The sequence below is a fragment of the Venustampulla echinocandica genome (assembly GCF_003357145.1).
Source record: "Venustampulla echinocandica strain BP 5553 chromosome Unknown scaffold_0, whole genome shotgun sequence".
Classification (NCBI taxonomy): Eukaryota; Fungi; Ascomycota; class Leotiomycetes; order Helotiales; family Pleuroascaceae; genus Venustampulla; species Venustampulla echinocandica.
The window spans coordinates 5,900,914-5,924,081 of NW_022474205.1; the positions used below are offsets into that span (position 1 = coordinate 5,900,914).

Genomic DNA, 23,168 nt, shown 5'->3' on the forward strand with positions numbered 1-23,168 from the left:
TAGGCGTATACAAGCTGGATGTAATGTCATGTACATACATGTACGTACAGTAGTCAGTCATAACAGCCAGATAGCAAAGAATGAGCCAATACCGGCCCTCTTCTTGCCCTTTCTCCTCCCCCTTTCTGCGTCGCTCCAACGTTCAATCTCCAGTATCGTCTACACAGCCTCGTTGTCGACGCTAAGCCGCTGGCCACCGACTCCATTCCGCCCCAATCCCTGGGTTGCCGCCGCTGCTAATTGGCGCGGCGCTGCCCTTGGCGCGTTGCCCCCCGACGCTGGGCATTCCACTGCTTCCAGAGGCCCATGTTGGTCTCCTCGACGCCCTGAACACAAAGCAACGCAAACGCAACGCTACGCTAGAAACACCACGAGCTCAGGTTCAATTCACCTCGTTCTTCCTAGTTCCAACCTGTCGATGCCCGTGCTGTTGCGGATGCCGATGCGCTCACTCAATCAATGCCCATAATTCCTCTCTTGCCACGCTCCCCCCCCGTCTCAACCACCCAAACGCTGTTGCGCTCGGCGCCTCCTGCTCCTGCCCTCAAGTCCACTACCAAGACCCGGGTAATTGAATTCTGGTCCTCGACCAACGCCCAAAGCGGGTTCGTGTTCGTTTAATGGGCGCCGGAGAAAGAGAGGCCTGCGATCGAGAGACCTGAGAACCATCCTTCGACCTTCCTCAGCCTGCGCGCTGTTCCATCGTGGACCTGCCAAAGTTACGAAGCACAGAGGTAAGCTTGTCATCTCCTAGTTTTCTGTAACACTCCCCGTGGAATTTGTTCACGGAGTGAATCTGCCAAGAGCCTTTGTGCCGGCGAGGTTGTGCTGGACGGAGGTGCTCCACAAAGAAGTGTTGCTGCTTGGCTCAGCAGCTCCCACGCCCAAGAGCCAAGTCCGTCCAGGAACCCCCAGACATTCCCAGAGCCAGAGCCAGAGCCAGAGCATCTAAGCTTATTATACATACTCTGGATCAGCCCGGCCGAGATCGATAATCTCTCCTGTGTCTGCCTTTCTGACTGCAACATAGCCTCTCGCAGATGCCGCCGACAAAGTGCGACTCAAATCTCCCAGACATTCGCCAAGGCTCTGCGCCTCGGGCTGTGAAGTGAAGGAAACGTACTCCATCAGGTGTCGGCGCCTCTACAATCCATCATGACAGCTCCTGAAGGCGAATCGCCATCGCCATCACCGTCACCAAGTCCCGGTGGCCGAAGACAAAGAGCGTACGTTGTCCCCCCCGGTATATAGATATCAGACAGCCTGCTCGTGTATTTTGGCTCGACGACGCGCTAACCCCTTGCTGAGCAGACCTACAATTACGATCGATACTTCGGCGGTCAATAACCCAAATTTGCCGCAAGATATGGAAAGCGATGCCGTTGCTTTGCAACACCTATCAAGCTCGCCGACGGCCATCCAGGTCGAGGAGGCGAGTCCTCCAATGAATGAGGGACCGGTAAACCCACCCAACAATTTCCCACGTCAGGCCAGCCACTCCAGTCACGCCAGCCAGGCAAGCCGGATATCTATACCAGAACTTCGAGCGTCGAACTCTTTTGAGAGCAGGGACCGGGACAGCCGGCCGACTTCACCGCACCATGTCTCGTCGCCAGCGTCGAGAGGCGGCGATAAAGCAACTGGGTTTTTGGCGGTACCCGGGTTGAGATCACGACAAAACTCAATTGAGTCCGACGATGGAAACCATGCGAACACGAATTATAGCGGAGACACGCTGGCGAATAGCTCCCAGGCGGATAAGGATAGAGCTAAGAATGCTCTAGGGAACAATGATGTTACGAATGATCCGGACGCGTTAACCCCCGACCCCGGGACCGAAGAGGATTTCCAGCCGGTGGACAACAGCTTTGCCTTTTCCCAGGGGCAGCTGAACAAGTTAATAAACCCCAAGAGTTTATCGGCCTTCTACGCGCTGGGCGGGCCGCTTGGACTAGAAAAGGGATTACGAACGAATCTGAAAGCTGGGTTGAGCATGGATGAGGGAGACCTAGATGGGGTCGTCACTTTCGAAGAAGCAACAGCTGCCGCTCAGCAGGCGGCAGCGACTGGCAATGACGACTCGAAGTCACCTCTAGCACGGATAGAATCGAAAGATTCGCATACCTCGGCGCGCAGACGATCGCCGGCATCCGATGAGGCATTCTTCGATCGAAAACGTATCTACAGTGATAATCGACTCCCGGTCAAGAAGGGCAAGAGTTTACTGCAGCTCATGTGGATTACCTACAACGACAAGGTGCTGATGCTACTTTCTATCGCCGCAGTGATTTCATTGGCCATTGGTTTATACCAGACGTTTGGAACTGCGCATGATGCCGAGCATCCACCAATCGAGTGGGTTGAAGGAGTTGCGATTATCGTGGCTATCTTGATTGTGGTAATTGTCGGCTCTCTGAACGACTACCAGAAGGAGCGGCAGTTTGTGAAATTGAACAAGAAGAAACAGGATCGAGACGTCAATGTTATCCGATCGGGCACAACTCGGGAGATATCCGTTTTTGATATCTTAGTCGGAGACGTAATGACCTTGACACCAGGAGATATGATACCCGTGGACGGGATATTTATCGATGGCCACAATATCAAATGCGATGAATCTCAAACAACCGGAGAATCTGATCTGATCCGAAAAACCCCAGCCCATGCGGTTTACTCGGCCATCGAAAACCATGATAACCTCCGGAAACTCGATCCATTTATTCTCTCCGGCGCCCAAGTCACTGAGGGAGTTGGTACATTTGTGGTTACGGCCACCGGCGTCAATTCGAGCTACGGAAAGACACTGATGTCTCTACGAGAAGACCCAGAAGTTACTCCTCTACAATCTAAATTGAATCGTCTAGCAACTTATATCGCTAAATTGGGCGCTGCCGCGGGTGGCCTCCTTTTTATTGTTCTCTTCATCGAATTTCTTGTCCGCTTGCCTCATAATCACTCTACACCTACTGAAAAAGGGCAATCTTTTCTCAACATATTCATCGTCACTGTTACCATCATTGTCGTCGCTGTCCCTGAGGGCTTACCCCTGGCTGTTACACTGGCACTGGCGTTTGCCACAACAAGGATGTTGAAGGATAACAATCTCGTGCGGCATCTCAAAGCTTGCGAGGTTATGGGTAATGCGACCACCATCTGCTCTGATAAGACTGGAACCTTGACCGAAAATAAGATGACTGTTGTTGCCGGAACACTGGGCACGACTTCACGCTTCGGCGGAACCGTGGACACCTCCGATGCGGACTCTACAAATGGGAAAGGCAAACAGACACAGAATACAGTGGTTGAGAATGTCCCGGCTCAAGAAGTCGTCGCTGCCCTACACCCTGGGGTCAAGATGATGCTATTGCAATCCATCGCCATCAACTCTACCGCCTTCGAGGGGGATGTTGACGGAGTTCATACATTCATCGGATCCAAGACAGAGACTGCGCTTCTCGAGTTTTCGAAAGAGCTCCTCGGCATGGGGCCCGTTGATGAAGAACGATCGAATGGAAACATTGTACAACTCATTCCTTTCGATTCAGGCCGCAAGTGTATGGGAGTTGTTGTACGCCTGGACAAGAATAAATATCGACTCTACGTCAAGGGAGCATCAGAAATCCTTCTCGAGAAGTGTTCAAGCGTCATCCGGGATCCCACCAAGGAACCTGCCAGTTCTACAATGACACCGGACAATCGCCAAACGTTACTTAGCTTAATTGATAACTACGCCTCTCGCTCCCTCCGAACAATTGCCATGGTATATCGCGACTTCGATAGATGGCCGGCGAAGGGGGCCCGCACTGTCGAAGGTGAACGAACCGAGGTTGTCTTTGAAGATGTTTTCAAGAACATGGTGCTTTTGGGCATTGTGGGTATCCAAGACCCTCTGCGCCAGGGTGTTTCCGAAGCCGTGAAGACATGCCAGAATGCTGGCGTAGTTGTCCGCATGGTTACTGGAGATAACTTAATCACCGCGAAGGCTATTGCAACCGAGTGTGGGATCTATACCGCCGGTGGTGTTGTTATGGAAGGCCCTGCGTTCCGCAAGCTGAGCGCCGCAAAGATGGATCAAATCATTCCACGCCTCCAGGTCCTTGCCCGCTCTAGCCCGGAAGATAAGCGTATCCTTGTCAAGCGCCTCAAGGAGCTTGGGGAGACCGTTGCTGTTACCGGTGACGGAACTAATGATGCACCCGCTCTCAAGACTGCCGATGTTGGATTCTCTATGGGTATCGCTGGTACGGAGGTTGCTAAGGAGGCTTCGGCCATTATCCTCATGGACGACAACTTCAACTCTATCGTAAAGGCTATGATGTGGGGGCGAGCGGTTAATGACGCTGTGAAGAAGTTTTTGCAGTTTCAAGTCACGGTCAATATTACCGCGGTTCTGCTTACCTTCATTACCGCAGTTGCTAGCGGATCTGAACAATCTGTCTTGACAGCTGTCCAACTGCTTTGGGTCAATCTTATTATGGATACTATGGCTGCACTTGCACTGGCTACGGATCCTCCAATGCCAAGTATCTTGGACCGGAAACCAGACCCCAAATCAGCCCCTCTCATTAGCATTACAATGTGGAAGATGATTATTGGAGAAGCAATTTATCAGCTCGCCATCACCCTTCTTCTTCACTTTGGTGCGAAATCGATTCTCTCCTATACATCTCCTCGGGAGCTGAACCAGGTGCCAACCCTTGTCTTCAACACCTTTGTGTGGATGCAAATTTTCAACCAATGGAAGTAAGTGTATCCCTCGCTGTATGATCTCTAACGTTGCTAACAAGCACCTAGCAATCGTCGTCTTGATAACAAATTCAACATCTTTGAGGGCATTACACGAAATTGGTTCTTTATTGGTATAAATGTTGTCATGGTTGGAGGACAGGTCATGATCATCTTCGTTGGTGGCAAAGCATTCAACGTTGTGCAGCTGAATGCTGCTCAATGGGCCTACTCCGTCGTCCTCGGGTTCCTTTCTATCCCCGTTGGTGCTGTCATCCGCCTTGTTCCCGATGAATTAATCCTAAGGCTGATTCCGGACTATATCAAGAATAGGCCAAAGGGCCCGGAACTGACCATATCCGACGAGGAGGAGCAATTCCGTTTCCCCAAACCTTTAGCCGATGTCAAAGAAGAACTAAGCTTCCTCAAGAAGGTCAAAGGTGGTCGTTTGAATAATCTCAAGTTCGCAATCGAACAGACCCGCGATCATATCCTGCCACGTTCCAGGAGCGGTTCTCGTTCTCGAAGCAACTCGATTCCTCATACCCCAAATAACGAACCTCAACGTGAAGATGAGCTTGGCAACCCACCCCCTACTCCCGAGTCCCGAAAACGTGGCCGGACCAACCGATCTCGTTCTAACTCAGCATTGGGAGCCACGACCGTCATGGCAGGTATTATTGCCGGCAGTGTTGCTGGATGGTCTCCCATTGAGCGTAACTACAGCGATGGGGATTCTATTGGATTCTCGCGCCATAATGCCCGTGCGGAGTTGGAATCCAGAGATGATGTCGAGACCCATCCTGGTACAAACCCTCAAGATCCGATTATCACAGAAGATCCTCGGGGACTTAGTGTGCCACCAAGTCAAGTGGAGGATGTTACTCCTGCCACGACTTCAGGTTCTAGCCCACCTCAGTCGCCACCTCAACCAAGCGGAAAATCAACTTCATAATAACCACCTTGCTAGGAACGTTCGCTCACCTTCTATCCGAATATGTTGATAGTGTACACTACATCTCGCTTCTTTTTTGTAAATATCTGTTATCGTCGCGTCGCTATGACTCGGCGCCAACCATCGGGCGTTTCAGGTCCTTTCCTATGTCTTTCCAAGAGAAAATAAAAAAGCAAACGGCGTTCATCTCTTTCTATTATTTGTATTGTCTATGGCGGAGCGCTTTTATGCATAATACCATTTTGCCCCGCGGCGGAGGGATAGATTTATCTTTCGGGACAAGTGGACTTCGCTGGAGTTGAGGAATTGGGGCCATAGAAATCAGCTTGCGAGAAGTCTTAGAGAGGAAGATGTTAAACATTCGTTCGGGTCATGGCATGGAAATGGAGAGGGCCGCCATGATACCAGTGCCCTAATATCTTCTGCGAGCTAGCAGAGTCTGTTTTCTAATCAATATCAATAAGTAAAATGAGCAAACTGAACTCGTGAGAAATAATAAATCGTTGTATTGTGAGCTGGTTTGATGATGTATGTGACTACGTGTAGGGTACAAAGCTACCTAGCTAGCTATACGCTCACTTCGGCCGGGCTTCTTCGGGCTAATGAAACCTATTCTAGGAGATAATAAGTAGGTTAAGCTTGACACAGCTCCTCATCCTATATTTTAAGTATCATGATACCTTCATGTAGTTATATATACTATATACGATCAACTTGAGCCGCCCTAGTCGTCGTCGGGAACGCGGAGGTACCACTGTACATATAGAGGGGGTCGAGTCTTGGCGCGCTAAAAGCCAAGCGAACGGCGAACTCTAACCTCAACCTCATCCTCAGACCGTATTTCGGCGACCGCCAGTCATACCTACCTCGCAGCTGCCAACAACACCAACACCAACTCTGACGGTGCCGGATCCTGACGCACCATCAATTGATTCAATTCCTCTCGTAGAGTCCCCCTACGCACATCGCATCGGGTCAATCAATCGCCGCCGCACACACACAAAGACAAGATGCGCATCCTCACAAGCACCACATCGCGGCTCCTCTCCACCTCCATACGCACCCCCATCTCAGCCCTCTCATGTCCAGCTTCAAGATCATTCTCTAGCACGCCTTTGGCTAGGGCAGCGGACCACCACGCAGATCAGTACGACCCGCCGTCTGGATGGCTCTTTGGCGTTAAGCCCGGCGAGAAGGTGGAGAAGGAGGGGTGGGAGAATATCTGGTTCTATGGGTTCTTTGGGACTATAGGCTTGGGATTTGTGGCATATGCTTTTAAGCCTGATACCTCGTGAGTTACTTTTTCACTTTTTCCGGAAGTGGGGAATAGGAGGGGAGCGAGTATGGATACCGGGGATGAGGAGATGGTCACCGAAGATGAGGAATTGCGTGCTAATTGTCAATTCATTAACAGGATACAAACCTGGGCCCTCGAGGAAGCCCGTCGGAGGTTAGAAGTAGAGGGGATCTTGAAGGAGCCTGAGAGTAAATAAACCCGCGTGGTTTGGATGTTGGGGAACTGGGTTGGTACTAGAAGTGGAAGGAAGGGGTTTGTATATATGATGCTGAAAGGGGGTTGTTGAGTTTAGATGTAGTGCACGCGCGCATACACTGAGAGGGCGATTTTGCCGGGTTGGCCGAGGAGATGAAACCGAACATGCGGATTTTGTGAGCCATGTTTAGGGAGAGACTGGAGAAATGGGATGGGGATTGTTTTCCTTTGTTGCGTTGGTTTTGCGTTGGGATTGCCTGCTTATGAGATAGCAGTAGAACGGCAATTAGATTTTTTTTCTGCGTTGAAGTTCATGGTGATAATAACTTTGGCTGGTGATGTGTGAAGATTGGAGGTTTGGGTTTGCTCCATTCTTATGTGCATGGGTTGTATCAAGGATTTAGGAGGCTAAGATTTTAAGTCATAACTAAATAACAAGAACCCAGCCCGTCCTTCCGGTCTTGTAAAAGCTCGCCATGCAGAGCCGCTGTATAAGGTTGCTACTCAAGCCACCTTACGAAGGATGGTATAATACAATCATCACGGCATTATATCCAAATAAGACCCCATGCCCAGTCAAATCCATCTATTTCGGAACAACATAACTCCATTCATGCTCCTCGTCACCGTATTGTCTCGCCTCAATCCAGTCCTTCATCTTCAAAGCAACCTCGCCCGCCTCCTCATCGGGTTTCAGCCCACAATCGACCAACTTGCCCTTCCAGCTGATGTTCCGCACCGGGGCAACAATGGCTGCAGTTCCCGCACCAAAAGCTTCCAACAACCGGCCCTCCGCCGCGGCGTCAGCTAGCTCCTTCATGGTAACTTTCCGCTCAACGATATTCCATCCTTCCTTTACAAGCTTCTCGCGCGCCAGCGACAAGACAGAATCCCGAGTGACACCTTCAAGGATGGTACCATCCAGCGGAGCTGTAAGGAGCTCCTTCTGGCCAGTCTCCTTGTTCTTCATCGCCACAAACATATTCATAGTGCCCACCTCGGTGATGAACTCCTCCTCACCAAACAACCACAGATTCTGGTGGAAACCACGTTTCGCGGCCTCCAATTGCGGCAAGATGCAAGGCGCGTAGTTAGCGCCCAGCTTCTTATCACCTACCCCTCCGGGCCAGGCTCGAACTGCGTAATCCGTAGCTTCTAGTGATATCGCCTTGAAGCCAGTGGGATAGTATGGGCCGACTGGAGAAGCAATCACGTAGAGCAGGGCAGAGCCCGGAGGACCAACTCCGAGTGTTCTTTGCGTACCAATCATTGTTGGGCGCAGATAGAGAGAATATCCCTTTTCGGAGGGAATGAACCGCTCCTCCAGTGCAGCGAACTTAGAAATTAATTGAATCATAGCCGCGCCGTCAAATGTAGGCAGTGCTATGCGTGCCGAGGACTTGTTCATGCGCTCCATGTTATTTTTGGGTCGGAAGAGACGTATTTGCCCTTTGCTGTCTTTGTATGCCTTCATGCCTTCGAAACATTCGAATGCGTAGTGGAAGACGCAGCTTGCGGGGTCGAGAGAGAGGTTTTGGTAGGGCGTTATGCGGGGTGCTAGCCATCCTTCTTTTGCTGTCCATTCGAGACTGAGCATGTGGTCTGTTATTGGGAGTTGTTAGCTATGAGTCTTAAGAGTGGGTGAGAGTGATGCGTACCTGTGAACGTCCGCCCGAAAACGAGTTCATTTTGAGGAACCAAGTCTTTGGGAGTTGTCGTCTTGGTGATAGATAGCTTAGAGGGGTCGATATCTTGTGTGGTTGCTGCGTCGGCTTTGATGCTATATGCTCTCGGGGATTCCCAAGCAGCTAGCAGCCTCGACGGGGACTGCTTGAAGAGCGCGCTTCGAGGTCGCAATTGACGAAGCATTGTGACGAATTGACACCAAATATTCAATGTCGAGGATGGTATCGAGCTAAGTCAAGAGTTTGGACGGGCTCTTTTATAAGTTACAGCGGTGTGGAGAAGTAGAGTCAGCTCTATCGCCGTCGATATCCGGATTGAGGTTTATTTGTACGCGCTCCGAATAACGGAACGGAGACCCCTGGCCGCTTACCACCGAGCCTTGCTGACTAATCACAAGTGGCTGACACCTTTCTCTCTGACGAGGCTCAATTGATTCCCCATCCACCAATCGCAGACAACGCATCATTTTGTATCTTACTTAGGGGACGCTTTCTCAGCTGGTACACGATATTTATCTCTTTGTTCACCATTATTTTAGGAAATCTACAGCCCACGAGAACTCGAATTCCTATGACTAAGGCACAAATATAAATCGACGAGGCACATTGGGCATGACGGTGTGGAGCTTTGAAGCAATGCAATCATGTTCAGTTCGGCGCTCAAGTCGTTCTCCTCGAACATAAATTCCAATTACACCGTTTCTTCGGCTCCCATCTCTACATCAGGGCCATGGAAGATATATGACGGAAAGAAGAAATCGACTGGCAAATCGGCGTCAATCTTTGTCCTCGATCGAAAGTCTCTAGAATCCCATTCAGGGTCACTTGGTCGATCAAGTGCCTCATCGATAAAGCGCGCCATAGATGAAGTTGTCGAAAGACTAAAGAAGGAGGCATCTTCCCTTGCTAGACTTCGACATCCCAATATTCTAGAGCTTGTTGAGCCCGTGGAGGAGACAAGAAATGGAGGTCTGCAGTTTGCGACTGAAACTGTGACTGCATCGTTATCCGGGTTGTTGCAAGAGAAAGATGACCAAGAAAGATCTGGAGGTGTGGGCGGTCGGTCGAGTCGATACGTCACCGAAGATTCGGAAGGGTCCCGGCGAAGGCGCGAGCTTGAAATCGACGAGTTGGAAATACAAAAGGGGTTATTGCAAGTCAGCAAGGCGCTGGAATTCCTACACGATAATGCAGGCCTAGTGCATGGGAACTTGACTCCAGATGCGATTTTTGTGAATACCAAGGTGGGATAAGACACCCGAATGCTAAAAGATGTTTGACTAATTGTATGCAGTCGGATTGGAAGATCAGTGGCCTTGCTTTCTCAAGTCCTCCTGATAACTCAACCAAGCCAACCTCGGTGCAGCCCATAAATCTCTCGGAGATATTGAATATCGACCCACGGCTCCCTCATTCTGTACAAATAAATCTTGACTACTGCTCACCGGATTTTGTCTTGGACTCTAATCTAAATGTGGCAGCGGATATGTTCTCCCTCGGTCTTCTAATAATTGCCCTATACAACTCCCCACATACATCTCCTCTACAAACCAACTCTAGCATATCAACCTACAAACGAATATTCACATCCTCATCAACTATTCCTTCAGCTAGCAACAGCTTTCTATCCTCCCGGCCGATCCCAAGAGACTTGACCGCCTCGGTACTTCCCCGGCTTATAACCAGACGTCCAGCGCAGCGGATGACTGCAAAAGAGTTCCAGCAAAGTGATTATTTTGACAATATCCTAATGTCTACAATCCGCTTTTTAGACTCTCTGCCGGCGAAATCTCCAAACGAGAAAGCACAATTCATGCGCGGACTTTCCCGAGTCCTACCGTCATTCCCCCGATCCGTCCTTGACAAGAAAATCCTTCCTGCGTTATTAGAAGAAATGAAAGACCGCGAGTTGCTCTCTCTCATACTGCAAAACATTTTCACGATTATTGAACTACTACCATCTGGCCGGCGGCCATTTACAGAAAAGATCATGCCAAGGTTAAGAGAGATATTCATAACGCCCAGTAATCCCAAAGGTCCGGCTGAGCGGGACTTGGCTAAGGAAGCTGGACTTATGGTACTGCTGCAGCATATGAAACAAATTACCTCCAATTGCTCGGGCAAGGAGTTTAAAGATGGTAAATCGTCACTTGCTATAGAATTTACATTAATTGCTAACCTTGGCAGAAATCCTCCCTATTGTACACCTGGCGATTGAGTCTCCAACTCATAGCATTGTAGACGCTTCCTTGCGGACCTTGCCGATGATTCTCCCGGTGTTGGATTTTTCGACTATCAAAAACGAGCTGTTCCCCGTCATTGCCTCGGTATTTACCAAAACGAGCAGTCTCGCGATCAAGGTTCGAGGATTAGAAGCATTTGTAATTCTATGTGGTGGTTCAAGTACCCTCGAAGCGAGTAATGATGGCCTAGATGGTATCATGAATACAAGTGCTAGCAAGAAGAGCTCCTCCACCGCTCTTGATAAATACACTATGCAAGAAAAGATTGTCCCTCTCGTAAGAGCAATCAAGACGAAGGAGCCAGCTGTTGCGATGGCCTCGCTTAATGTTCTACGACAGGTGGGAGGTGTAGCCGATGCGGATTTTGTTGCTATGGATATCTTACCCGTGTTGTGGAGCATGAGTTTGGGGCCACTGCTTGACCTCACCCAGTTCCAGTCCTTCATGGAACTTATTAAAGCCCTGTCATCTCGCGTTGAGGCAGAACAAACGAAGAAACTTCAAGAACTGTCGGGGGTGAAGGGAACGAATTCTGCTCGGACTGACGATTTCATGTCATTTGGTGCAACAAATGCATTCCCACCCATAAATGGCGGTTCTGATGCCGGCGAAGTGGACTTCGAGCGACTCGTGAAGGGTGATGTATCATCGAATGGATCTACGAACCCGCTGGATTCTGGCTGGGACAGTGCTCCAGCAAATCCAACGTCGCCAGCCGCGCGCAACTCGATTCAATCGAAAGCGCCTACATTCTCTTGGTCGACACCAAGTCCAGCAACGCTGGCATACTCTGGAAGTTCTATGTCAACTCTTCAACCACAGCAAGCTGGACCTGCTTCGAGAACCGTCACCCCGGATTTATCCCGCTTTGATGCACTTTCTCCATCCTCAACTCAATTTTCCAAACCACTGCAACCTCGGACGTCCTTTAATACACCTTTGCAGGCTCAGACAAACACTTACAACTCGAACCCAGCTCCACAGCCTGTTTCTGGGTTTCAAACCCCGACAGCAGCTAACTGGGGTGCCGCCGCACCAAACCCCTGGAGTAGTAATACCAATTCCCAATCCTTCAACGCGCCATTACCACCTCTCGGAAATATTGGGAACTCAATGTCAAATATGTCCTTAAACCAGCAAAGACCAGCCATGTCTGCTCAATCTTCATTCTCACTACCTCCGCCACCAGGGTCAAGCTCATTCGGGATGCAGCAGAGCAGCGTGACGTCGCCGCCTCCACGGCCGGCTTTTGGGCAGCCTCCACAGCAGTCGAATTTCCCTTCAGCGCTAGGGACTCCTGGCCAGGCGAAGCCTCCTACGCAAAAATCGGGATTGGATGCTTATGAGAGCTTGTTGTAGGGCTTATATGAGTGGATAGTAAATATGGAGGAAATCAAAAATGGCGTTCAGGTTGTGTTTATAGACGGATTGTTGATAGTTATCGCATGTGTTGGGACTTAAATGTAAATTCAGCGAGGATACAGTAGAGGGCGAATTACGTGTCTGTACGGTCAAATTTGCAAAATCAGCTTGGTCCCCTTTCGCCTGGGATGTAAAATGGGCACACTTCATGGTACACGCTCTGGAAGACCCCAGATACTCGCGTTGGCGGCAAGAATGGTCGTCGCCGCAAAATGTAGACGATTGCACGTGTTGGCGTCATTGCATGCGCACGATCCATGGCGGGTCGTGCCTCCAATATCTTTGCGGGACTACTGTAGGGCTACTCCCAGCCAAGAGCATTTTGAAGAGTTAGTGACCCTTCTAACTCCTCAATGGCCGATCTCAGCCTCCTATTCTAGCCCGACGTGGCCAGCGCATGAAGCCCGAGTCTGCCAAGCGGGCGCAATCTAGCCTCGTGAGGCTGAGTGCAGACGGCGTGCTTGCGAAGCCGTAAGACGATCTTCTTTCACTCTCTGCTTTCTCTACGTCTACTCTCCTTTAGCCTACCTTCTCCTGTGCTAATAACAGAGCTGTGCTTGCTATCACGATGAGTTTTGGTTTTAGCGTTGGCGATTTCATTGCAGTAATTGAGCTTGCGAAGAGAATCCGGAAGGAATTCATTGACGCCCCGGGCCAGTTCAAGGACATTTCCGATGAGTATGAAATACAGTCTAGTCACTGACTGGCGTTAACCTATTTTCATTTGATAGAGTCAGAAGCCTCTCAATTGTTCTTCAAGACCTCGAAGTCTTATCGGAACGAGAGCTCAACAATGAAGAGACGGAAGAGCTCCACGAGATCGCAAGCGGCTGTCGAAACGTACTCGAGAAGCTAGAACTTACACTTGACAGGTATCACGAGCTCGAACCAGGGCCGAAGGGCGTCAGCAGAAGTATAAAGAGAGTATGGAAGAGGTTAAAGTGGGAACCGGATGATATACGTGATCTACGGAGCCGTATCATAGCAAACATCACTCTGTTAAATACGTTCCAGGGAAAACTTGCCAGGTGATTGCGCATCATCTCCTACATATAAAATATTCCGACTAAATGTCTTTAGTCAAACCTCCCTAGCAACGAAAGTGGCTGTGGATCGCTTGAATAAGCGCCAAGATGACCGAGAGTGTCGTGAAGAGCGGCAGACCATTCTCGAGTGGCTTACCACTATCGATTATGCTCCACAACAAAGCGATTTCATTAATCGGCGAGAAGCGGGGACTGGACAATGGCTTATTGATTCGGAGGAATATCAGACATGGGTGAAATCGCCAAAGAAGACGTTGTTTTGTCCTGGGATTCCTGGAGCAGGGAAGACAATCCTTACTGCGATCACCATCGATGATTTGACTATGCGGTTCCGGAGTGAGGTAGACATTGGCATCGCGTACCTCTATTGCAACTTCCGGCGGCAAGACGAGCAGAAGGCCGATGACTTGCTTGCAAGCCTGTTAAAGCAGTTGAGCCAGGAGAGGTCTTCTTTACCAGATAGTGTAAAGGCCCTGTATGAAAAACACAAAGACAAACGAACCCGACCAACACTTGATGAAATATCGAAAACGTTTCAGTCTGTAACTGCAATGTTTTCAAAAGTCTTTATTATTATCGACGCAGTCGACGAGTGTCGAACGACTGATGGCTGCCGGACGAGACTCTTGACAGAGATCTTCTTAGCTCAAGCTAAGTCAAGAGCAAACATTTTTGCGACCTCAAGATTCTTGCCCGAGGTTACGGAGAGGTTTGAAGGGAGCATTTCACTAGAGATTCGTGCTAGTGAAGAAGATGTCCGACGATACCTCGATAGCTGTATGTTTCGACTCCCAGCCTTCGTTAGTCGTAGCTTAGACCTACAAGAGGAGATCAAAACTGGGATTGTGCTATTAGTAGAGGGAATGTAGGTTCCCTGTGTCCTCCGTGTATAAGCGCTAACGTGTTTAAAGGTTCCTCCTTGCACAGCTCTATCTTGATTCCCTGATTGGAAAGAGATCAGCTAAAGCTATCCGAACCGCTATTGCGAAGCTACCTACGGGAACAAACATATATGATTGTGCATATAACAACGCAATGGACCGTGTCGAAGGGCAGCTACAAGACCAAAAAGAGCTGGCAAAACAAGTCCTATCCTGGATCACGTGTGCAAAGAGACCGTTGACTACATTGGAACTCCAACATGCCCTTGCTATAGAGGTTGGCGACTCCGAGCTCGATGAAGAGAATCTACCACAGATTGAAGACATGGTCTCTGTATGTGCGGGGTTAGTTACAATCGACGAGGAAAGCGGGATTATTCGATTAGTCCACTACACAACACAGGAATACTTCGAGCGAACGCAAAAGCAATGGTTTTCTAACGCGCAGACTAATATCACCACAATCTGCATTTCATACCTCTTATTCGACGAGTTCGAGAGTGGGATTTGCCAGAACGACGACGAGTTTGAGCAACGGCTTCAATCAAACAAGTTATACGATTATGTAGCGCATAATTGGGGATATCATGCTCGGGAGGCTTCGAATTCGTATCAGGGTATTACAGAATTTCTTCAGAAACAATGCCAAGTCGAGGCATCAAGTCAAGCACTTATGGCTGTTAAGCCATGGTCCGGGAATAAAGGATACAGCCAAGAAATTCCAAAGCAAATGACTGGCCTGCACTTAGCCGCATACTTCGGAGTGGACAGCGCAGTTAGAGATTTACTTGGTAGTAATAGTCCTGATTCGAAAGACAGTTATAATCAGACGCCGCTGTCGTGGGCTGCTCAGAACGGGCACGAGGCCATCGTCACGCTGCTGCTCGACCGGGGCGCCGAGCTCGAGGCCAAGGATACGAAATCTGGCCTAACGCCGCTGTCGTGGGCTGCTCGGAGCGGGCGCGAGGCCGTCGCCACGCTGCTGCTCGACCGGAGCGCCGAGCTCGAGGCCAAGGATACGAAATCTGGCCTAACGCCGCTGTCGTGGGCTGCTCGGAGGGGGCACAAGGCCATCGTTACATTGCTACTCGACCGAGGCGCCGAGCTCGAGGCCAAGGACTCTAGGCGCCGGACGCCGCTGTTATGGGCTGCTCGGAGGGGGCACGAGGCTATCGTTACGCTGCTGCTCGACCGGGGCGCCGAGCTCGAGGCCAAGGATACGAAATCTAACCTGACGCCGCTGTCGTGGGTTGCTCTAGGCGGGCACGAGGCTGTCGTCAAGCTATTACTCGACCGGGGCGCCGAGCTCGAAGCTAGGGATTCGATATATAGCCGGACACCGCTATCGTGGGCTGCTATGAGCGGGCACGAGGCTGTCGTTACGCTGCTGCTCGACCGGGGCGCCGAGCTCGAGGCCAAGGATTATAGTAGCCGGACGCCGCTGTTGTACGCTGCTCTAAGCGGGCACGAGGCTGTCGTCACGCTACTACTCAACCAAGGCGCCGAGCTCGAAGCCAAAGATTATAGTAGCCAGACACCGCTGTCGTACGCTGCTCTAGGCGGGCACGATGCTGTCGTCACGCTACTACTCGACCGGGGCGCCGAGCTCGAAGTTAAGGATTCGATATATAGCTAGATATTACTATTATAGACTACTCTACACGAGGCTGTCGTTATACTACTGTAGAGGAGCTAGGAGGACCCTTAGATTTATCAGGAGGAATCGTGGATAAAACAACCAAAAGACTACAGTCAAAGTAATAGGCATCAATTAGGCGATAGGCGCGGTGTCGGATTATCGTCGTTTGGTCATCTGGCTAAAGAAGTCTAAACCATAGTTTCAGAACGACTAATAGTCACAAGATCCAGTTATCATTATAAGTATAGCAAATTGAGTTTATATTCGTAATTACCCTAACTAGCCAGCTTCTCCCTAGTCCGGCTGTATTGTGACGAATTCGTCAGTGTGTTGTCGTGGGTAAAAGGGAGAGTGAGTGCCAGGAGCTTATATGTCCAGGCGGCTCCACTTATCCACGTGCTAATTCTAGTACAGGTGAAAATACAAGAACAGAGTAAATAACTAGTGGTCTCTTGTATCCCCACTACATTATCGCTAAATTTTACGTAGGACTTAAACCTAAGTTTGATTTTAGATATAGCTTTTTTTAATAAAGGCTAATCAAGAACTAGATAACTAGATGCGGAGCGCGTAGCGCGACGCCGGGTCACTCATGAAATAATTTCACCAGCTCACCCATTTCTGCAGTCACGTGTCGTTCAGATGCACTACCACGTGACACTACACCAAAACTTTGACCTTCTATTATTGGTATAAAAGTTGGTCCAGTCAATACTGTGAGATTTCACTACCTCCTGCCTTTGAAACAAACTATAATGACCTTTAAATGACAGTAACTTTTTGATGAACATTAATTGATGATAGGTGGCTTTCGTTTGTTCGCGGTGCCAGTGCCAAAAAGAGGGCGAAGCCAATTTGCAAGCAATATAAGGCCTTTAACTGTCTATAGAAAAGAGTATCCTGAGAACGAATGCGCCGATGGTTTTATATAAGATGTATTTTTCTAGTACAAATTCATCAGACTAGACTATGTACGGGCAAGAATTGGCTCCGCTCTGCGATGACAAATTAGCTCTGACAATTAGTAGCGGTACCTACGGGATATACAGCCACAAGTGTCTGGAAATAGACCCCGCTAAAAATAATTAACTAAAAATCTAGCGACACTTAATTCGCCTTCTACTATACCATAAAGGTTTGTTTACTTCCTTCTGCCCTATTTGACCCGCAAGCAATATCCTAGATCATAACACTTTACTAGTTTCCTTGCCTCGGCAGCATTCCCCTGCACCACGCCAGAAACCCCCCCCAATCGCGTCACTCTTTAGCGCTCTAAGTTCCAAACCACCCCCAAAAAAAAAACAGACATCCCAAAATTTTTTAACAAAAATACAAAAAAGTAAGAAAAAAAGTAATCAACAACTCAGAGGTCGTACCCGGGCTCGAACCGGGGATTCGGGAATATCTTGATATAATCAAAATCCCACTAATTGAAATCAGTGGCCAAATACATTATTTGATGGTATGGGGTAGAAGCTAACCGTGCTAACCGCTACACTATACAACCGGTACATGTTCGCTACTTCTCCCTTATTTAACACTATATGCCTGAGATATGTTTGTGGGCACCCCCTATGACTCAACCGGCTCAGCATTGCCATCACCAGCCCGCGGCCCATCACGTTCATGTCCGACAAAGAACCGCAGTAATTTGCCTTCGTACTTCGTACCTTTCGTGCTAGCCGCTTCCTCGAGTAACACACTTATGGCCGCAAAAGTCGAAAAGGGATGCACCGCTTTCGGTAGCCCAGCCTGCCAATGATCGACCTATTCCTGACTGAACTGGGACAGAGGGAAGGAAGAGTGGGCAGAGTGATCGGGCATATATACTGTGCACTTGCAGATGAGCCAGTTTTAGCAGAATCGGTAAAGCTCGTGGCTTTTGGGGAGAAGACAGTTGTTAAATACTCTCTTTTGTCAACTTATAGGTTGTTGTCAGTTTAACCCCTTGGTGTCAATTTACATAGGTGCATTGTACATATTAGTATTAGGGCAACGATATAATGGCTAAGCATTGCCAGTGATGGCTAAGGTCAGGGGCTCGACCTGGTATTACACCGTTAACGTTAGTTTTCGGTGGTATACGTAAACCGAATTTGCTTCTGGTATCGAGTTAAGCTTTGTGTTACGTATTCGAAAACTTGCAGTGGAACAAGCTGGCTATTATTGTATAATCAACAATAAGTGTCAAGGTATACAGGTATAGAAGAAGCATCATGATGCGTAGTATAGTTGCGCGGTGCGAGAGTGGTGTTTTAAAGTACCTAGACAAAGAAGTCTTTACCTCTGTGCGAGAGACGGTCTCACTCCACAAGCACTTGGCACTTGAGCCTTTAATCATGGAGAAGGAGAGGGTCTTGAATGTATCTAGCTGTGATATTCCTCCGTATGATCTAACTATTTTGTTATCGCCGTTTCGCCGGTAGATACGGTCCCTTCCCCAAATGCAAATTCGTCCACGAATGAACCCACTACCATTGTCAATTCCCTTTGACATTGTCAGAAATATGTACTAAAACATGTGCTTCACCTCATGAAGCAGGAACAGAAAGCCCGGTAAAAGAAATGAATTTTGTAAAATTACACTTTATGCTGCAACGCCTGCCAAAACACCAAACTGTCCCCCCACCCCCGCAAACACCAACTTCTTCTCCCGTACAGCAGTGTTGTCCACATGCTGTACGGTCTTCACATCTTCGTCTGTGCCTAGACCTGTCTGGTAATTGGTTGAGAACCCCCATGAATATGCCTTTCCATCATCGCCAAGGATTACACAAGTATCGCTGCCAGCTGCGACATATGAGCAGTTGACGTTTGGGATGGCGGTGGGTTTAACAAGGTAGCGAGGTTTGTTGTACTCGTCGTAATATAATGTCTCAGTAGGGAGGCTGGAAATATCAAGACCAGTTTGTCCGCCATCTGCTCGGCCCCAAATAAGTGCTTTGCCATCTTTGGTACAGGCCATACTATGATGGGCACCACCAGTGATTTGTTGAACGGAATAGTCGCTCAATGACTCGACTAAGGTAGGAGTGGCGACGGTATCGTCCTCGTCGTCATCTTTAGGGACACCAGTTTGACCGAATGTGTTTAGACCCCAGGCCATAACATTTCCCTTGTTGTCAACAGCAAAACTGTGATAAGCACCAGTTCCAATGTGAACAATGGTCTTGCGCTGTAGGCCAAACTCGCGAGGAATCAATGCACCAGTGGCTGTGCGGGAGACGACGCGTCTGGCAAGCTGATTTTGCTCACCAGCACCCCAGGCAAAGACTCTGCCCTTGTTATTAAGAGCGAGAACATGGTTGGAGCCAATGGCCATAGACGTGATGTTCTTAAGCTCAGGAATGAGCATAGGGAAGTGTGCAATGTGGACATCGGTGCGGAAACCAAGGATACCATCATTACCCTAATAGAGTTAGCAAGGAGCAAGGTATAAGCATTGGAAATGAGGATAACATACTCGGAAAGTGCCCCATCCGTACACTGTACCAACAGTTGTAAGAGCAAATGTAGCACTATCACCAGCATGGACGCTGACGAACTTGGTGCCCTCTGGGAAGTATTTTGGATCAACTTCGCGGGGTTCGGCCTCGGAAGGGTTCAAGCCAGAATCATCGTCGGAATCGGAATCGGAATCCTCATTCTCAGCTTCGCCAGCGTCAAGGGTTACCATCTTTCCTTCATCACTGGTCTCGCGACCGAGAGCAGCCTGGTCATTGACACCCCAGGTTAAGATCTTATTATCATGAGTGAGAGCAGCACAATGCATGCCACCCACAGCAATCTGTACAACGCCAACATCTTTGGCGGAAAGCTTATCATTAAGGCGAGGACGTGCGACATCAGTAACTTTTCTGCCATTCGAGCCTCTGGCTCCAAGGCCAAGCTCGCCAGCTGAATTCTCGCCGAAGACGTAGATATCAAGTCTCTGAGTAGGTGGGGTATTGAGGGTAGGAAGTTGTTTCTTAGGTTTGGCAGCTGCTGGTTTGACTGCGGCCTGGGGGAAGAGTTAACATTTGCTCCAAGATCAACAAGAGCAACTTACCTTGGCCGGCTTCTCATCAGGTTCTTCGGTTGCTGCCTTCTTGGTGACAGACTTGGCACGCGCCTTCTTTACTGGAGGCTTAGGTGCTGCTTTGGCGGCGGCCTTCTTTGGCTCGACGGCGGTCTTTGCTTTCTTTGATTTAGGTTCCTCGACGTCTTCCTCAGAAGCCTTTCGCTTTGTTGAAGTGGATTTCGCGGCTTTTGGGGCTGCGGCAGGCTTGGGAGTGGCGGATCTTGCCTTGGCTGCGGGTTTGGAGGCAGCTGGCTTCGATGCTTTGGACGCGACAGTGGACTTTTTGGCGGCAACGGGCTTCTTCGTGTTAGGAAGTATAGCAGGCTTTGGTGTAGCGGCTCTCTTGGCTCTCGTTGCTGCTGGCTTTGCTGCGGACTTCGCCGCCGAGGTATTGGCTTTCTTTGGTGGCATTTTGAAGGTCAGAGTTGCGATAATGCAACGCGTTATCGTACGATGGCGCGAGTTATTTAGAAAAGGAATTGAAGAGAAAGGTATCTATCAAGGAATCAAATACTATGAGGCGATAACTTCAAGTATCGTAGAATCGATGTCGAGGAGGTCGAAGTTGTAGACGTCGCGCGGGAACTCGCAGGAAGAAGAGTCGGGGCGAACGGTGTCGTGGAAATATTTATCGTTTTCGCGTCGTCGCTACAATACAAAGCTTTTGTTGTGGAAGCTCCTTAGCGCAATAGCGGGTCACACAATACGAACATCATTCCAGGCACAATCCTTGCACAATAGTTATGCCGCGGTGCCAACGCTAGGTATTTGTTGTTGCAAGGAATGCGATGACGTGCATAAACACCCCTTGTAGTTGACCTGTTAGCTCGAGGGAGGCTGGCCGTAATATATTTGCCCGTGAAGGTGAAAAGGTCAGTGGGCGAGCTTGGAGAAGACTCTAGTAATTAAGATAATGTAGAACCAGGGTATGAGATAATCGAGTTGCTGATATTATGAGGGCCGGAAAGTGACATGTCCAGAAGAACAAAAGTACAGTACCTGGAAGTAAGTGTATGACGATGCTACCAGAGAGTGAACAAAGGTCGCAGTTTAATCTGAAGAAATTTCCAACCCAGATCAACGCTGAATCTTTTCTCAGCCGGGATACATAGGCAGTTTTGAATTTCGGATTTCTAGGGTATGACTTGAACGATTCATGATAGAGGGAAGAGGATGTTCGCCAATGGTAAAATTCCCTATTAGCTCCCCTATTAAATATTTCATACAGAGCTTTCCATTGCCACCCACCCATCCGTCTTACTTCACCTGACCTAACGATCATAAATGCTTCGTCTTCTCCTCGCTCTCCCTCATCCACCTCTGCAAGCTCCCCAAATCCCTCGCGCGGAATCCACATTTAAATGGCTTTGGATCAGTAGTCAAGCTAGTCGGAATAGCATTACACTCCAACGCATCCAAAACCGGGTTGTCTTTTGGATCTTTCGGAGGATCGATGTGGAATGCTGAAATTAGTCTCACGAACGCCGTATAGAGTTCGCGATTTGCAAGGTGAGAACCGGCACACATGCGCGACCCCGCTCCGTAGGCGTAGTGTGGGGTCCCTGAGCCTTCGGGGTTGTCCAGATATCGTTCCGGGTTGAAAGAGCGCGCGTCTTTGAAGTGCGTTTCGTCATAGTCGGCTGCCCAAGCATTCTATCTCTGTTGTTAATAGTTTTACCAAGAATAAGGAATTTAACAATGACACAGAAAGAGTAAAGTACCATATAGAATGTGGTGCCAGCAGGAATGACAGCATCCCCATACTGTATGTCCTTGATACTTGTTCGCGGAAGACATATTGGGATGACGGTATAAAATCTCAGGATTTCTCGCACAAGTGCCGTGACATAACGGACTTTTTCTTCCATGATGCATTTTTCCCAGGCATCGCCGTCGGGGTAGACTTTCATGATTTCATCGTATGCTCGTTTTTGGATCTCTTGACCATGCTGGGATGAGAGGTAGGCGATTCCCATGATGAGGTTCCCGGGCACGGTATCCAAACCAGCGGAGACCATGGATAAGCAGATGGATTTAATTTCGTCTGTGTTCAACCTTTAGTTATATATCTCTTGCTGAAAGCTCGCACTTACTCTCATTTAGTATCGCTTCAGGGTCTTTTAATATATTTCCAGTGATGCAAGGTTTGTCCGAACCCTCGTCAATCTGCTTCTTGAGTCTATTCAATAAGAAGGTCAAATACTTGTCTCTCCGTTCACGATATTCCACCGCAGCATCATTCCCCTTTGGCAATAATCGCAGTAAGGGGATGTAATCTTGCCAGTTATTACTGGTAGATCTGAAATTGCTAACCACACGCTCCACATGACAGATTTCCTGCAATAGTTCATCATCAATCTTTCCATCGATCCGTGTACCATAATTGAGGGTTAGGGAGGTGTTGAGAGCAAATCGTTGGAAGTACGCAATTGGGTCAATATCCTTGGTGCCGTCCAAACTGTCCTCGAGGAGGTCTTTGATGGAGATATTTGATTCTAGGTCAATGATTGGCATGTAGCTCTGCACCGCTGGTCGGTTCAGGGCGGTTGCTGTAGCTTTTCGTCGATGCTTGCAGGACTCATCCCATGGCGATGTGCCAATTGTAAAACCTTGCGAACTGGACACAACCGTATGGAAAGTATGGAGTGTTGGGCGAGATATCAAGGCGGATTGATTGGTGATCCAGAGATGTTTCACAGAATCGAAGGTATTTGCAAAGACAATGCGCTATTAACTATTAGCTAATATTCACTGGAGCTGGGCACAAGAAAGGACACACTCTATTTCCTAGCCTGACTTGGAATACCGGACCATATTTCTTCGCCAAATCGCCAGCCACTTTTGCATGGCTGTTTCCGAACTGAAGAAGGTTTCCAAAGAGAGGAAGGCCTGGTACCTCGGGTAGGTTTTTGATTTTGCAAGTATCTGTCCGGTTGAGGTACCTAATAATTAAATAGACGGCTACGATTAAGGCAAGGCCGGTAGTCTGGATAGACATGTTTGGAATCAACGCCAGGGAG

The 23,168-nt window shown here is 49.0% G+C and overlaps 7 protein-coding genes across 7 annotated transcripts; 4 read left to right on the forward strand and 3 right to left on the reverse strand.

The window, feature by feature from the left end:
• Positions 1-1,155: 1,155 nt before the first annotated feature.
• Positions 1,156-5,680, forward strand: BP5553_01820 (putative calcium P-type ATPase NCA-2; the record flags this gene model as incomplete). The annotated part of the gene is made up of 3 exons (XM_032010443.1): positions 1,156-1,226; positions 1,312-4,743; positions 4,795-5,680. The coding sequence occupies 3 exons, from the start codon at positions 1,156-1,158 to the stop codon at positions 5,678-5,680; spliced, it is 4,389 nt and encodes a 1,462-aa protein (XP_031874497.1).
• A 1,010-nt stretch (positions 5,681-6,690) lies between these two features.
• On the forward strand, positions 6,691-7,173 carry BP5553_01821 (Uncharacterized protein; the record flags this gene model as incomplete). Its single annotated transcript, XM_032010444.1, has 2 exons — positions 6,691-6,971; positions 7,095-7,173. The coding sequence occupies 2 exons, from the start codon at positions 6,691-6,693 to the stop codon at positions 7,171-7,173; spliced, it is 360 nt and encodes a 119-aa protein (XP_031874498.1).
• Positions 7,174-7,758: 585 nt separating this feature from the next.
• Positions 7,759-9,041, reverse strand: BP5553_01822 (Branched-chain-amino-acid aminotransferase; the record flags this gene model as incomplete). Its single annotated transcript, XM_032010445.1, has 2 exons — positions 7,759-8,774; positions 8,831-9,041. 2 exons carry the CDS (start codon positions 9,039-9,041, stop codon positions 7,759-7,761), a joined length of 1,227 nt encoding a protein of 408 aa, XP_031874499.1.
• A 460-nt stretch (positions 9,042-9,501) lies between these two features.
• Positions 9,502-12,459, forward strand: BP5553_01823 (Protein kinase-like (PK-like); the record flags this gene model as incomplete). The annotated part of the gene is made up of 3 exons (XM_032010446.1): positions 9,502-10,101; positions 10,152-10,995; positions 11,045-12,459. 3 exons carry the CDS (start codon positions 9,502-9,504, stop codon positions 12,457-12,459), a joined length of 2,859 nt encoding a protein of 952 aa, XP_031874500.1.
• Positions 12,460-13,090: 631 nt separating this feature from the next.
• Positions 13,091-16,085, forward strand: BP5553_01824 (uncharacterized protein; the record flags this gene model as incomplete). Its single annotated transcript, XM_032010447.1, has 4 exons — positions 13,091-13,200; positions 13,254-13,550; positions 13,603-14,433; positions 14,480-16,085. 4 exons carry the CDS (start codon positions 13,091-13,093, stop codon positions 16,083-16,085), a joined length of 2,844 nt encoding a protein of 947 aa, XP_031874501.1.
• Positions 16,086-18,675: 2,590 nt separating this feature from the next.
• On the reverse strand, positions 18,676-20,559 carry BP5553_01825 (putative ran exchange factor prp20 pim1; the record flags this gene model as incomplete). The annotated part of the gene is made up of 3 exons (XM_032010448.1): positions 18,676-19,497; positions 19,552-20,088; positions 20,137-20,559. 3 exons carry the CDS (start codon positions 20,557-20,559, stop codon positions 18,676-18,678), a joined length of 1,782 nt encoding a protein of 593 aa, XP_031874502.1.
• An 867-nt stretch (positions 20,560-21,426) lies between these two features.
• Positions 21,427-23,146, reverse strand: BP5553_01826 (uncharacterized protein; the record flags this gene model as incomplete). Its single annotated transcript, XM_032010449.1, has 4 exons — positions 21,427-21,801; positions 21,870-22,192; positions 22,242-22,875; positions 22,928-23,146. 4 exons carry the CDS (start codon positions 23,144-23,146, stop codon positions 21,427-21,429), a joined length of 1,551 nt encoding a protein of 516 aa, XP_031874503.1.
• Between the last annotated feature and the right edge of the window lie 22 nt (positions 23,147-23,168).